Source organism: Alligator mississippiensis, chromosome 6 (assembly GCF_030867095.1).
Source record: "Alligator mississippiensis isolate rAllMis1 chromosome 6, rAllMis1, whole genome shotgun sequence".
Taxonomy (NCBI): Eukaryota; Metazoa; Chordata; order Crocodylia; family Alligatoridae; genus Alligator; species Alligator mississippiensis.
The window spans coordinates 66,335,622-66,348,931 of NC_081829.1; the positions used below are offsets into that span (position 1 = coordinate 66,335,622).

The 13,310-nt window shown below is 46.0% G+C and overlaps 1 protein-coding gene across 5 annotated transcripts in view; it reads right to left on the minus strand.

Annotated features, from left to right (window-relative positions):
* The window catches only part of RNLS (renalase, FAD dependent amine oxidase), a 179,420-nt gene extending 169,411 nt beyond the window's left edge, over positions 1 to 10,009 (minus strand). For all 5 annotated transcript variants that reach the window (XM_059729942.1, XM_059729943.1, XM_059729944.1 and 2 more), the window contains exons 1-4: positions 9,868 to 10,009; positions 9,672 to 9,777; positions 7,739 to 7,881; positions 6,654 to 6,812 (exon numbers count right to left, since the gene is read on the minus strand). In XM_059729942.1, coding sequence (XP_059585925.1) covers positions 6,654 to 6,812; positions 7,739 to 7,881; positions 9,672 to 9,777; positions 9,868 to 9,994 — 535 coding nt within the window. In that variant the 5' untranslated portion in view covers positions 9,995 to 10,009. The remainder of the gene's footprint in view (positions 1 to 6,653; positions 6,813 to 7,738; positions 7,882 to 9,671; positions 9,778 to 9,867) is intronic.
* Between the last annotated feature and the right edge of the window lie 3,301 nt (positions 10,010 to 13,310).

Below are 13,310 nucleotides of genomic sequence, written 5' to 3' on the forward strand. Positions count from 1 at the left end.
ATGATTTGGAGTCAAGTCTCTGTATTTAGAATATTTCTGCTTTTAAATGTTTAATTTGCCTGCACTTAACATATATTATAAAATCATTAAAAATGGCTATTTAATTTCCATATACTTTTCTGCTGAATCACAGTAATAACTACCAAAAGATAAAAGCCCAATACAAATCTATGAGCAAGCTTTTGTTTTTTCAAGTATTCATGACTTAGCTGTTCTAAAGATTATCTGAACACTGCCATCCACTGTTCTTTTAGAGATGTTGCAACTAATAAAACAATTTCCTCATCTGTCTCAAGGTAGTTCCGGTACTGAATTTAAAATACTTCCCAGTTCAGAAAACTACTAACTCTTAATGTGCCAAATACTATTCATAAATAGAAAAAAACAAAAACCCTGTAAATAAACTATTTTTGTTAGCTTTATTTACTAATTTCATAACACCTCTAAAAAATGCAACATTATGGAATATATTTGTGAAAACCAGCCAAAGCAGACATTGAAGAAAAACATCAAGGGAAATCAGTTTCAAGTCAGTTATGTAAAGACAATTTCTCACGTCTGACCATTAGTTACTATTAGTTCAGCCTCTTGAGAGGATCAATAAATGTTGATTTTTTCTTCTCATCCACCATGCCATGTGCAACTGACAAAACTTTATGAATAAGTAGGTGGGAAGTCAGTCACACAGAACAGTTTTAAAAGGATTTAGCCACATCTGGCCCTGCCTTCCTACTAATTTGTGAAACAACGAGGGATCGCAAGCGGCTAAACCAAAAGATAGAAAAAAATTCCACTAAATGGGATAACCTTTGGATCAAGATCCCAAAAGGAACAACCCTGAAATAGACAGCTGACACCCAATTCATCATAAACATTCTAAAATGCATGCAAGAATCGTCTCTTCCAAAGAGATCTAACTTCTCACTTCACCTAAATATCAGTTAGCGCATCCATGGCACAGAGATAATAAAAGCCCTACAGCAAGTTTTGCAATGTAATGTATACAAAAAGGGAGACAAAAAAATCAGCATTAGCTTGGATATTAGAATGGATAGTGGAGATGTTTATGCTATTCCTTTTAGACAGAAAGCAGGGCAGGGTGGCACCTTCGAGACTAATTTGTGCAGGAAAACATAAGTTTTTGTAAGCGACAGCCAATTTAATCAGCCAGCATCTGACAAACTAAGCTGTCACCTATGAAAGTTTATGCCTTTTCCAATGAGTTAATCTCTAAGGTGCCACCCTGCCCAAATTCAGACTAAGATGGTTAACTACATTTCTCTGCGCCTTTTAATGTTTATTCCACTTAAGCTATACAGACAGTTAAATACTGTATTCTCTTTTTTCTTAATTATGCAGAAAATACCACGACTCCCTGAGTACTCTCTTATGAATCTCAGCATGCCTACTAATATGAGCTTTGGGCATTTAGCTATCCCATTACTTCTTCCTCACTAGTCAGTAAATCCCTTATTTTATTTCTCTACAGTCTGAGGATTCAGTTTTTAACCCCACATGCATTTTTTTTTTAAACAATCACTGTATTCTCATTTTTTTAAATAAACCATAAACTCTTGAGTTTGCTTAACAATTTACCTTAGGCAATGTTTTAAATATCTTTAGTGAATCCTTATAAAAATATATCATTAAAACACTCATATTCAAAGAGAGAAGATTTATTTTTCTTCTAATAAGGGAAGAGAGTATCATTTGTGTACACAAGGTACACAAATATAAAGTGGGTGTGGCAATAATTATTTAATGTGTTACACAGAAGAATAGGAGAATACAACAGAGAACAAAATAATGAATACCAGAAAAGGTTACTAAGGCTCTATTTATTCCAGAATGAAGGAACAAAACAAGAAATAAAATGAAAACTTATAATAAAAAATATTTCCTTTCATTTACTGCCAGCAGACATAGGCTCTGCTTTTGCTCTCCTAGGATAAAACAACTGAACTTAAGGTTTTACCTCCCCCAGTCCTTCCTTTCTTGTTTCTTATTGTCAACTTTGCCTTTTCTTTACTACCTAGTCTTCTGTTATTCTGATAAGCTGTACATAAGACCCTGGAAAAAAAAAATCAGGCTAAAGCTCATTCTGAACTTTTCTCTCAACTGGTCTGGGGGCTGTTAATGAGGAGAGAGAATCCAAAGGAGGCTAATCAGAGTCAGGTAAGTGCATTAAAGATCAGAGTACAGCACTGAACAGGTGGTCACTGAGGGCTTAGAATATTTAGACAATATGTCCCTTAGTGACTAACCCCAGAAAATAAACAGGCTGCTGTTCAATTCATGTGAATTGAAGATTCTGAATACCCTTGATCCTTAACACGTCAACGGCCTGATTTACCACAGAAGTTACATTTTTTGTGGAATTGCACAGGCTTTACTACTACTGAAAATCCTTCAGGGTTTCCTGAAACCATAGTTATTACTGAGGTCTTATTCACTGATTTCCCCCCACCCCTCCCTTCATATAAATAATCACTGAAGCTTTACCCCACTGCTAAACAAAGACCTTAAGAAATGTAGCAAGTTAATAAAAAGCATCTCAGAAAACTGTTAAGGAACTACTTTTATTTTTGTGTCTGAACCAACAAATTACTACCACCAACAATTATTTTCACTATCCAAGCAGAAGTTTTAGAGGAGATCAAAATCCTCATTTCCTATGATAGCAGATAGGTCTTCTGAAGAAAATTAGATTGTTGTTGTTATGATAACACTTCTACAAACTATAACTTGAGGTCTTAATCAGACATTATGGCTAAGTACAGAGAGTCAAAAAGCCTGAGGCTGAATCGCTTCAGTCTTTGTAGGTTTTTTAAACTGCATAGGTTGAACCAGAAAGCAAGTGAACTGAGGCCGGCAGCACCTGGGTGGGGGTCTGGTTTCCTCCTCCCCCTACTGGCAGCACCCAGCTGGGGGTCTGGTGCTGGGCCAGAGGGATGGGTTCTCCACACTCCCACCCTTGGCATCCTTTCCTCAGCCACCTGAGTGCTAGGGAGCAGAGGGGCAAGGCAGACCTTGCTCACTGGAGGAGACAGCACAGCTCAGGTTGCAAAACATCCTGGGATGCTGTGAATTAACTTTCACCAGGTGGAGATCTGGGACAGAAGTTCCATAAACCAGTTTGACCTCAATCAGTTAAGTCTGATACCACATCCTGGACAATGACCCGCACATCACGACGAGGGACATGCTCAGCTGGGATGGGCTTCACCTGTCCCCCAAAGGTAAGCGTGTGTTTTCTACTAGGTTGGCGGATCTCCTCCGGCGGGCTTTAAACTAGGCTTGTCGGGGGGAGGGGAGTACGAGGGCAGGGGAAGCTGTGGACCACCAAACCATGTGGCACCCACAAGGACAGCCCAGCCTAAAGAAGAACATTGGGAACCTGAAAGCCATGGGGAGGCCAGCACTACAGAACAGGTAAGAAACAAGAAGGTAAGAAACAATGGGCCCCATGGGACTCGGAGCGGGGGGGCAGCAAAGGCACCAGTCGCAGGGCTCAAGTGCCTATATACTAATGCTAGGAGCATGGGGAACAAGCAGGATGAACTAGTGCTCCTGCTTGCACTAAACACCTATGACTTAGTGGGGCTAACAGAGACCTGGTGGAATTCATCCCATGACTGGGCGGTACATATTGAGGGCTATAGATTGTATAGAAAGGACAGGTCGGGGAAGAAAGGGGGGGGAGGGGGTTGCACTTTATGTCAGCGAGCAATATACATCAACCCTCATCAAGACAGAATCCGAGGTTGAGGAAGTAGAAGGATTGTGGGTTAGGCTACATGGGGGCCAAGGAGAAAGGGATTTGGTGGTAGGGGTCTGCTACAGACCCCCACACCAAGGGGAAGAAATAGATGCGGGGCTCCTGAGGCAACTCTCGGAGACCATAAAAGCTAAAGAGGCGGTAGTCATGGGGGACCTAAACTACCCGGACATCTGCTGGGAGACGCAGACAGCAAGGTCCCATCGCTCACGCAGGTTTCTAACCTGTGTACAGTACCTCCACCTGACACAGGAGGTGCATGGTCCCACTAGGGGGAATGCCATACTGGATCTGGTATTGGCAACGGGAGATGACATGGTAGGGGACCTCCAGACCGGTAGCCATTTGGGAGACAGTGATCACCTTATAATAGAATTCACCATAAGACGGCGAGTGGGTAAGGTAACTAGTAGGGTGAAAGTGCTAGACTTTAGGAAAGCTGATCTCAATGCACTCAGGCAATTAGTCAAGGAAGCACTGCAGAGTAGGAGTTTTGATGGGATGGGAGCCCAAGAAGGGTGGCTGTGCCTAAAGGAAACGATCCTTCAGGCACAAAGCAAGACGATCCCCGAGCGAGGCAAAAGAGGGAAAGGGGCCAGGAGGCTTCCATGGCTGACCAGAGAAATCCAGGGCAGCCTAAGGGCCAAAAGGGGAGCACATAAAAAGTGGAAACAGGGTGAGATCACTAAAGATGAATATACCTCCTCTGCTTGTGCTTGTAGGGAGGCAGTTAGGCGGGCCAAAGCTACCATGGAGCTGAGGATGGCAACCCAAGTAAAGGACAACAAGAAATTGTTTTTTAGATATATTGGGAGTAAAAGGAAGGCCCAGGGAGGAATAGGACTGCTGCTAAATGGGCAGAAACAATGGGTGACAGATAGGGGGGACAAGGCTGAACTCCTCAACGAGTTCTTTGCCTCAGTGTTCCTAAGTGAGGGGCATGACAAGTCTCTCACTGGGGTTGTAGAGAGGCAGCAGCAAGGCGCCAGACTTCCATACGTAGATCCTGAGGTGGTGCAGAGTCACTTGGAAGAACTGGATGCCTTTAAATCGGCAGGCCCGGATGGGCTCCATCCAAGGGTGCTGAAGGCACTGGCCGACATCATTGCACAGCCACTGGCGGGAATATTCGAACGCTCGTGGCGCACGGGCCAAGTCCCGGAGGACTGGAAAAGGGCTAACGTGGTCCCCATTTTCAAAAAGGGGAGGAAGGAGGACCCGGGCAACTATAGGCCGGTCAGTCTCACCTCCATCCTTGGTAAAGTCTTTGAAAAAATTATCAAGGCTTACATTTGTGAGAGCCCGGCAGGGCAAATTGCTGAGGGGAAACCAGCATGGGTTTGTGGCGGGCAGATCATGCCTGACCAACCTAGTCTCTTTCTATGGCCAGGTTACGAAACGCCTGGACACAGGAGGAGGGGTGGATGTCGTATACTTAGACTTCAGGAAGGCCTTCGATACGGTATCCCACCCCATACTGGTGAACAAGTTAAGAGGCTGTGATGTGGATGACTACACAGTCTGGTGGGTGGCGAATTGGCTAGAGGGTCGCACCCAAAGAGTCGTGGTAGATGGGTCGGCCTCGACCTGTGGGCAGTGGGGTCCCGCAGGGTTCGGTCCTTGGACCGATACTGTTTAATGTCTTCATCAGTGACTTGGACGATGGAGTGAAATGTACTCTGTCCAAGTTTGCAGATGACACAAAGCTATGGGGAGAAGTGGACACGCCGGAGGGCAGGGAACAGCTGCAGGCAGACCTGGATAGGTTGGACAAGTGGGCTGAAAACAACAGGATGCAGTTCAACAAGGAGAAATGCAAAGTGCTGCACCTAGGGAGGAAAAATGTCCAGCACACCTACAGCCTAGGGAATGACCTGCTGGGTGGCACAGAGGTGGAAAGGGATCTTGGAGTCCTAGTGGACTCCAAGATGAACATGAGCCGGCAGTGTGACGAAGCCATCAGAAAAGCCAATGGCACTTTATAGTGCATCAGCAGATGCATGACGAATAGGTCCAGGGAGGTGATACTTCCCCTCTATAGGGCGTTGGTCAGACCGCAGTTGGAGTACTGCGTGCAATTCTGGGCGCCACGCTTCAAGAAGGATGCGGATAACCTGGAGAGGGTACAGAGAAGGGCAACTCGTATGGTCAAGGGCCTGCAGACCAAGCCCTACGAGGAGAGACTAGAGAAACTGGACCTTTTCAGCCTCCGCAAGAGAAGGTTGAGAGGCGACCTTGTGGCTGCCTATAAGTTCATCACGGGGGCACAGAAGGGAATTGGTGAGGATTTATTCACCAAGGTGCCCCCGGGGGTTACAAGAAATAATGGCCACAAGCTAGCAGATTTAGACTGGACATTAGGAAGAACTTCTTCACAGTTTGAGTGGCCAAGGTCTGGAACGGGCTCCCAAGGGAGGTGGTGCTCTCCCCTACCCTGGGGGTCTTCAAGAGGAGGTTAGACGAGTATCTAGCTGGGGTCATCTAGACCCAGCACTCTTTCCTGCTTATGCAGGGGGTCGGACTTGATGATCTGTTGAGGTCCCTTCCGACCCTAACATCTAAGAATCTATGAATCCAACCAGATTTATCTTAAACTGATTTTGGCCATTTTGAAAGCGGTTTAAGTTCACTGAACTTCTGTTCTGTTACAGGTTTACACCAGTTTCTGATCACTTAAACCAGTTTGTGTGCAAATTATGTCCCTAGCCCAAGTATTCAAAACTCCTTGATTTCTTACATCCATCAAACATTTTCCCTTTTTTTGGAAATGGAAAGGACAGTGGCCTCTGGGATTATTTCTTGCTATTTTATATCACAATATAAATCATTATTCTAACTTAAATATTTATTGCTATTTTGTGGCAATACCACTTACTGTTCACAATGTCGCCTTGAAGTTGAAGAATTTGTGGGACAGGCATTGTGAGAATAACTATGTCAAATAGTTCTGAAGATCCCGCTTCCTCATGGACCTCCCATTTCCCATCTCTGAGGTAGATCTGTGTTACATGGTGCTCATAGAATACATCTGCACCTGTTTCAAACAAGAAAAACCTTAAATACATGCAATATTGAATCAGACAGAGAACATGCACAGTAAGGGAGAAATTTCCATTATGAATCAGAACCAAAGCCCTGATTCTACAAACAGAAATGCATGTTCTTCATTATAAGCACATAAGCATAATCTGTTCTTTGAACACAGTTGTGCTTGCCTCCATGAGATCACTCATATATCTTAAAAACATAATGACTATAATTAGTATCAAAGGTTTGAAAAAAAATCAACTGCTGAAAAATGCAAAAAGTAGTTAAATAGCTCATATTAACAATACCGGAAAATGCAAAAATAAATTAGTCACTAACTGCTCTAAAAGAACAGTTAAATTCTGCTGACGCAATGGAGCTGTCACAATTTATAGTAACTAGGGATCTGCTCCCTAGCTTTTCCCAAATGCTTAGTTCAGTAGTTTTATATCCCTGGCACATATTGTGAAATTGCTTAATTTTACAACATTAATCTTTCTTTCAGCAACATACTCCCTAGTCAGCTGATACAGTCCAGATCATAGGCTGAACAGCAAGTTTTAAAATATTAGTTTTAAAAATCCCAAATTCTGGCCATACACAATTATTCAAGATTTATGTTAATCAAGTTAATTTCCCCTTAATCCTCTGTTCACACAGGGTGTGATCCTATTTCCACTGAATGCAGGGGTAACATCCAATTAGTGCTGTATCTGATCTACATAAAGCAGAGAGTATAAAATACAATCTTCACCCCCAATCCTGAAAACTCTTACAACATATGAATAAAGAATGCTTTACAGTGACCCACTGCAGTCAAGAGGACTATGGTTAGTCCTTTCCAAATTCAAAGAGCCTGTATCAAATCATATCCATTCAAGATAAGTACACAATTAAAACCTTTAATTTCATTCAAAGATATCAGAAAACTACCTGACTCTCTCAAATAATGCTTCGCAATTGACGAAGTACCCTGAGGTGTCATAAAATTGAGAGATCCCTCCTTCATCACCATTCCTTTAATTGGTGCAGTCAATGGTTTCAAAATACCATGGGCCAGAAGGTCATCATAAAAGCTAAAAATAAAAAAAAACATAGTAAAAATGCATGTGAATCACCTCCAAAAACTCCCAGTAGCATTAATTCTTCATAGGAGGAATTAATGTTATGAAGGTTGCCATAACTTTCAAATTTATTTATTTGATTTATATCCCACCCCATCCAAAAGGAGTTTCACACAACCTGACTTCACTCTAGTATTTCAGACTCTGTAACATTAACATATTACTAACCAGTAACACCCCCCCCTCCCCCACTTACAGTAACTTGCTCACTCTTCTACAAAGCCTGGTTATTTTTAAGGAAAGGCAAACATATCTACCCACCTCCCAAACCCCCACAGCAATCTTGTTGGATAATGTATTAGTTGTAAAGATTCACAACAGCTGAAACTCTCGAGTGGTATTATAACACAAGGATAAAATTAAGGTTTTTTAAACTGAAAAATACATTCTTTTATTTTGAAAGCTAAGCATGATGTCAGAACTTGGGTATAGGTGTTCTCTAAAAGATAGAACTTTGCCCTTACAAAAAATGCTCAGTGTGGTTTATCACTACCATTATGCTGTCTTTCGATTAAACCAGTTTGCTATTATAATAAATTATAATATTCCAAAGCTACAAGCAGCTTCAAAACACCCAAATGTTTTTAAAAGATTGACATTTCTTCTCATACCCCAAATGTGGACTTTCTCAAGTTCTTGTGACAGCTTTTATGGATACAGAAATTTCAAACTTAAAAACCTATGCCTGAAGACAGGTGTTTGTGTCCGAAAGCTTGCAAAGAAGACTTTTTCCAACTATTTAGTTAGTCTAATAAAAGATATCACATCTACCCAAAGAAACTTGTCTGCCTATGTCCTTAGACTAACATGGCTACAGCCAACAACCCTAAAACTTAAAGGCTAGCATTTCACAGCTTCCATAGCCAGAAACAAAAACTTTGTGTAACTGGAAATCAAGCACTGAGCAGAAGCAGAGCATATTATAAGGATGGTTGATGTTAAATACTTCCCATATATGTTAGAGCTCCATAACAAAGATCTGAGTGGATTTTGTGTGGCTTTTGTTCTGTTGCATGCCTTTCTCATAGGCAGCTCTATTCAGGACAGGGCATGTGGTCCATATTTACCTTCCAAAACTGATCAGAAAGAAGATGTATCGCAGTATGTACAGAAGGCAATCCAACTGGGGATTAATCTAATCTGCACTGGAAATTTGTTCCACACTGAACCTGTTTGACTGACAATGATTTACTTCTGCTGCCCCAATCACTGTCCTAGTCTTTCTGAGCTGATTGTCCCAGCTGTTAAAAGGGTCAGAGAAATCATACCAGGAACTTCCTTGCTTGATAGCAAGAAAACTCAAAACCAAGGCCTTGAATTGGTAACAGAAGCAGACTAGAAGCCAGGGAATGGAGTGTCGACAGCACACATGGAGTATACTCATGACAATCAGCCCACATTTCAGATACTGAGGTTGGGCGCCTGCACTGTTGTGACTTTATGTCCCAAACATATCAAGAGTTGCATTAATAGGAGTCTGGAACAAATGCATGGATTTCTGTGGCCAGAGCCTCACCTGTCAGGACAGGGCAAGGTCTCCTAGCAAACTGAAGATGGAAGGAAATGTTTACACTAGTGCGTTTCCTGGACTAGGTGCCAAGTCAAGCTGGTCCTCAGTACAATAAATCAGATGGCTCTCCCAAGAAAGGTAGCCCTATACATATTAAATACAAGAGCCCGTCGCAGGGCAGGGCAGGGCAGGGCAGGGCAGGGCAGGACCCCGCCCGCTCCTTCCTACCTACCTCCGGTGCCGCTGGGCGCAGCCGGGGCTGAGCGTGATGTACTGCGCGCCCAGGTCCGCCGTGCAGCGCGGGTCCGCGGGGCTCCGGCTGGTGGCCGCCCTTCCCCCTGGGGAGACGGGGCAGAGCGGTCAGGGGGCTCCGAGCCGCCGGCGGCCGCCCCGCTTCCCGCCCACCCCTGGCCCCGGCCCCGACTCACCCGCGCCCCGCGCCTTGTCCCACAGCTCCACGCGCAGCGCGCCCGCCGGCAGCGCCCCCCGCAGCAGCGCGGCGCACAGACTGCCGCTCAGCCCCGCGCCCACCACCAGCGCCCGCGCCTGCGCCATGCTCGCTCCCTCCCGCCCCGGCCCGGCCAGGGGGAGCTGCCGCCCAGCGCCGCGGGCCGGCGGTTGGTCCCGCCCCGCGCGGGGGTGGCTGCTCCGCGGGCCCGGCGCAGCCGCGTCTCCCCGAGGCCTGCGGGCGCGGCAGCCCCAGCGTCCCCTGGCAGAGCAGGAGCTCAATGTTGACGCGAGCTGCTTGCAGTGAAACCCCACCCGCCTGCCCCGGCTCCTGGGGAGGCCCCCGGTAACTTGCCAGGCGCTGAGGGGGGTATTTCCCCGGCCGCCTCCCTGCCTGTTTGAGCGAGGAGCGCGATGCTCCCAGGGCTTCATGTCTGTCAGTGCCAAGAGATCTCTGTCAGCCACGCGGCCCAGCCAGCCCTGCAGACTTGAGTTCATTCAGACCCATCAACAGCTCGGCCCGTCTCTTGTTACCTCCTCTCTCCCTGGCCCCTTCCTTATTCCCGGTTCCCGCTTCCTCTTTCACAGTGAAGCGCTACACCGTGAAAGGTTATTAGCAATGACTGGCACGTGTTAAAGAGCGAGAATCCCATCGCAAGTGTATATTTTCTAATACAAATTTCAAATAATATCATGTAGCAAGTGCATCTAGCCTTGAGTAAGGAGCTGAGGTTTGGCACGATTACAGGGCATGGAGCCACCCCAAACCACACACCTCCACTGCGGGGGGGACACTTGTGAATAAGTCTGAGCAGGGCGCTGCCCAGTTCGAAGCTCGGTTTTCACACGTCAGCCCGCCAACTGACAGCCCCCAGCGCTGTGTGCAGTGTGTGGTGCCCCACCAGGAGCCAGGAATAAGGAACCAACTTCAGCCTCATCAATACGAATTGGTGGTGTCAAAACCATTCTGACCGGTCATGGCTTTTTTGAGTTCTTTGCAACACCACACTCAAAAAAAAAAAAGACATCTAAGGCTTGGCATTTTTCAAAATGCATCTTGAGTCTCATGAGGAGTGCCTGGAGTCTACAAAGGTTGAGAACCACTGCCCCAGGGCCAGGGCCGGACATGGGGGAACCAGGCAGCCACCCAGGGCCCAGAGAGAAACAGGGCCTGTTGCTCTGCGCCACTTCCGCCCAGCCAGAGCCTACATCTGGTGCATGGGGGCTGGGTGGAAGCAGTGGGAAGCTCAAGTATGCAATCCCCATGTGTGGGAGACAGACACAAGTGGTGCAGGGTCCCAGGGCCAGGATACAGCTCTGAGCCCCCATGCTGCCCCTGCTCAGCCAGGATCAGGTGCTAGGGCCCTGCTGTCTGGTGTGCTGTGCCGCTAGGCTGCAGTAGCTCTGTCTGGGGAGTCAGCATTTTATTTTTAGGAATGTTTTTTTCACCAATTTCACCGACATTGCCTGATTTCATGGACAATGCCCAATTTTGTGAAATTTGTGAAACTGTGAATTCCGTAGGTCCCTATCTATACAGCATTGCCTATGGAGGCTTAATCCTAAGGGGAAGAAGTGGAAAAGAGGATAGTTTGAAGTCTCCTTGCACCCAGATTCCTGTTATTCTGTGTAACTTTAATGCCTGTACTTATCACCATTTCATTAGTAATAAAGTATCGTATTTCACAGTGTACAAATCAAGGTTTGGAGTCAAAATATTTACCTTTACATTTTCACCTTGACTTATACAGTATATCAGTACTTTTGACCCCCATCCCAGCACTGCCCTGACTTGGCCCTGGCCCCGGCCAAACCCTGACACAGCCCCAACTTGACCTTTTTCACCTACCAAAAGTATCGCTGTTGATGGAGGCCAGGGAGCCTGGGCCCAGCTCCAGCCTGACTGGTGGGCATTGCTGTCACTATGGAGACACCACTCAGCTGGGCGCTGACCCAGCCCCATTCCTTGTCAGTGGCACTGCCCGGGCTGTGCCAGCCAAGCACTGAGCCTGACCCTGTCCCCTGAAAGTGGCACTGGGTTCAGTGCTCAGCTGGTGTGGCCCAGGCAGCTCTCAGGGGATGGGGCCAGCCTCAGCGCCTGGCCTAGCGATGTCTCCATAGTGTACTCACAGGGGATGGGGCCACACCAGCTGAGCACCAAATCTGGCACCACTCACAGGGGATGGGGCTGGGTTCAGCGCTTGGCTGGTGTGGCCCAGGCAGCACTGCCTTCAGGGGACAGGGCCAGGCTCAGCATCCTTAAGAGGGGCATCTCCATAGTGTGCTCACAGGGGATGGCTGAGCACTGAGCCCTGTGCCGCTCGCAAGGGATGGGGCTGGGCTCAGTTGGCACAGTCCAGGCAGCGCTACTTGCAGGGGATGAGGCCAGGTTCAGCACTTGGCTGGTGCAGATCCATCCCCTGTGAGAGGTGCTGCCTGGGCTGTACCAGCCAAGTGCCAACCCCAGCCCTGTTCCCTGGTGCTGTGGCATGTATCTACCCCCCAGGTGCCAGCCCACAGTAAGGGCGCGCAGGGGCCAGTATAAGTTGACCCCATATTTCTGATCAAAAAACTAAGGTCGATTTATACACTGGATCTATGAAAGTAACTTTTTGGATCAGAAAAATAGGGTTGACTTATACACTGTGTCATGTCAACCTATACACCATGAAATATGGTAATTGTTTCCATTTGTTCAAGAGTGGTTTATTTTATCAAAGGGGTAATTGTTAGTATATTTATGATTAGAAAATATGTTGCTCTTGCTAGTGTACATAATGCACATAAAACCCTCACTGTTTATTTTTCTCACAGTGGTGGCTTTTCCTTGTTAAGCTATTCCAGTTAAAAGCAAATAGAATGGCACAGCAGGCTAGTGATCCTTCAGGATAAGTATGTACAATCATCAAGAAGTTATAAAGCTAAGTGAAATTTCAAAAGATAAGATAGTGTTGATTTGAATGTTTTGTATTGAAGAAGCTTATTAAATGAATATGAACATCAATAAAAGCCTTCAAACAAAAGGTTTATATTTAGAAGACAAGTTCTCATGATTAGCTGATGAGTATGTCACTAAGGTTCATTGGAAAGAAGGAAATATGATTGCCCCCTGAAAGAAGTGAGTGAAGTACACAGTCTGGTGGGTGGAGAATTGGCTGGAGGGTCGCACCCAGAGAGTCGTGGTAGATGGGTCGGTTTCGACCTGGAAGGGCGTGGGCAGTGGGGTTCCGCAGGGCTCGGTCCTTGGACCAATACTCTTTAATGTCTTCATCAGCGACTTGGACGAGGGAGTGAAATGTACTCTGTCCAAGTTTGCAGATGACACAAAGCTATGGGGAGAAGTGGACACACCGGAGGGCAGGGAATAGCTACAAGCAGATCTGGATAGGTTGGACAAGTGGGCAGAAAACGACAGAATGCAGTT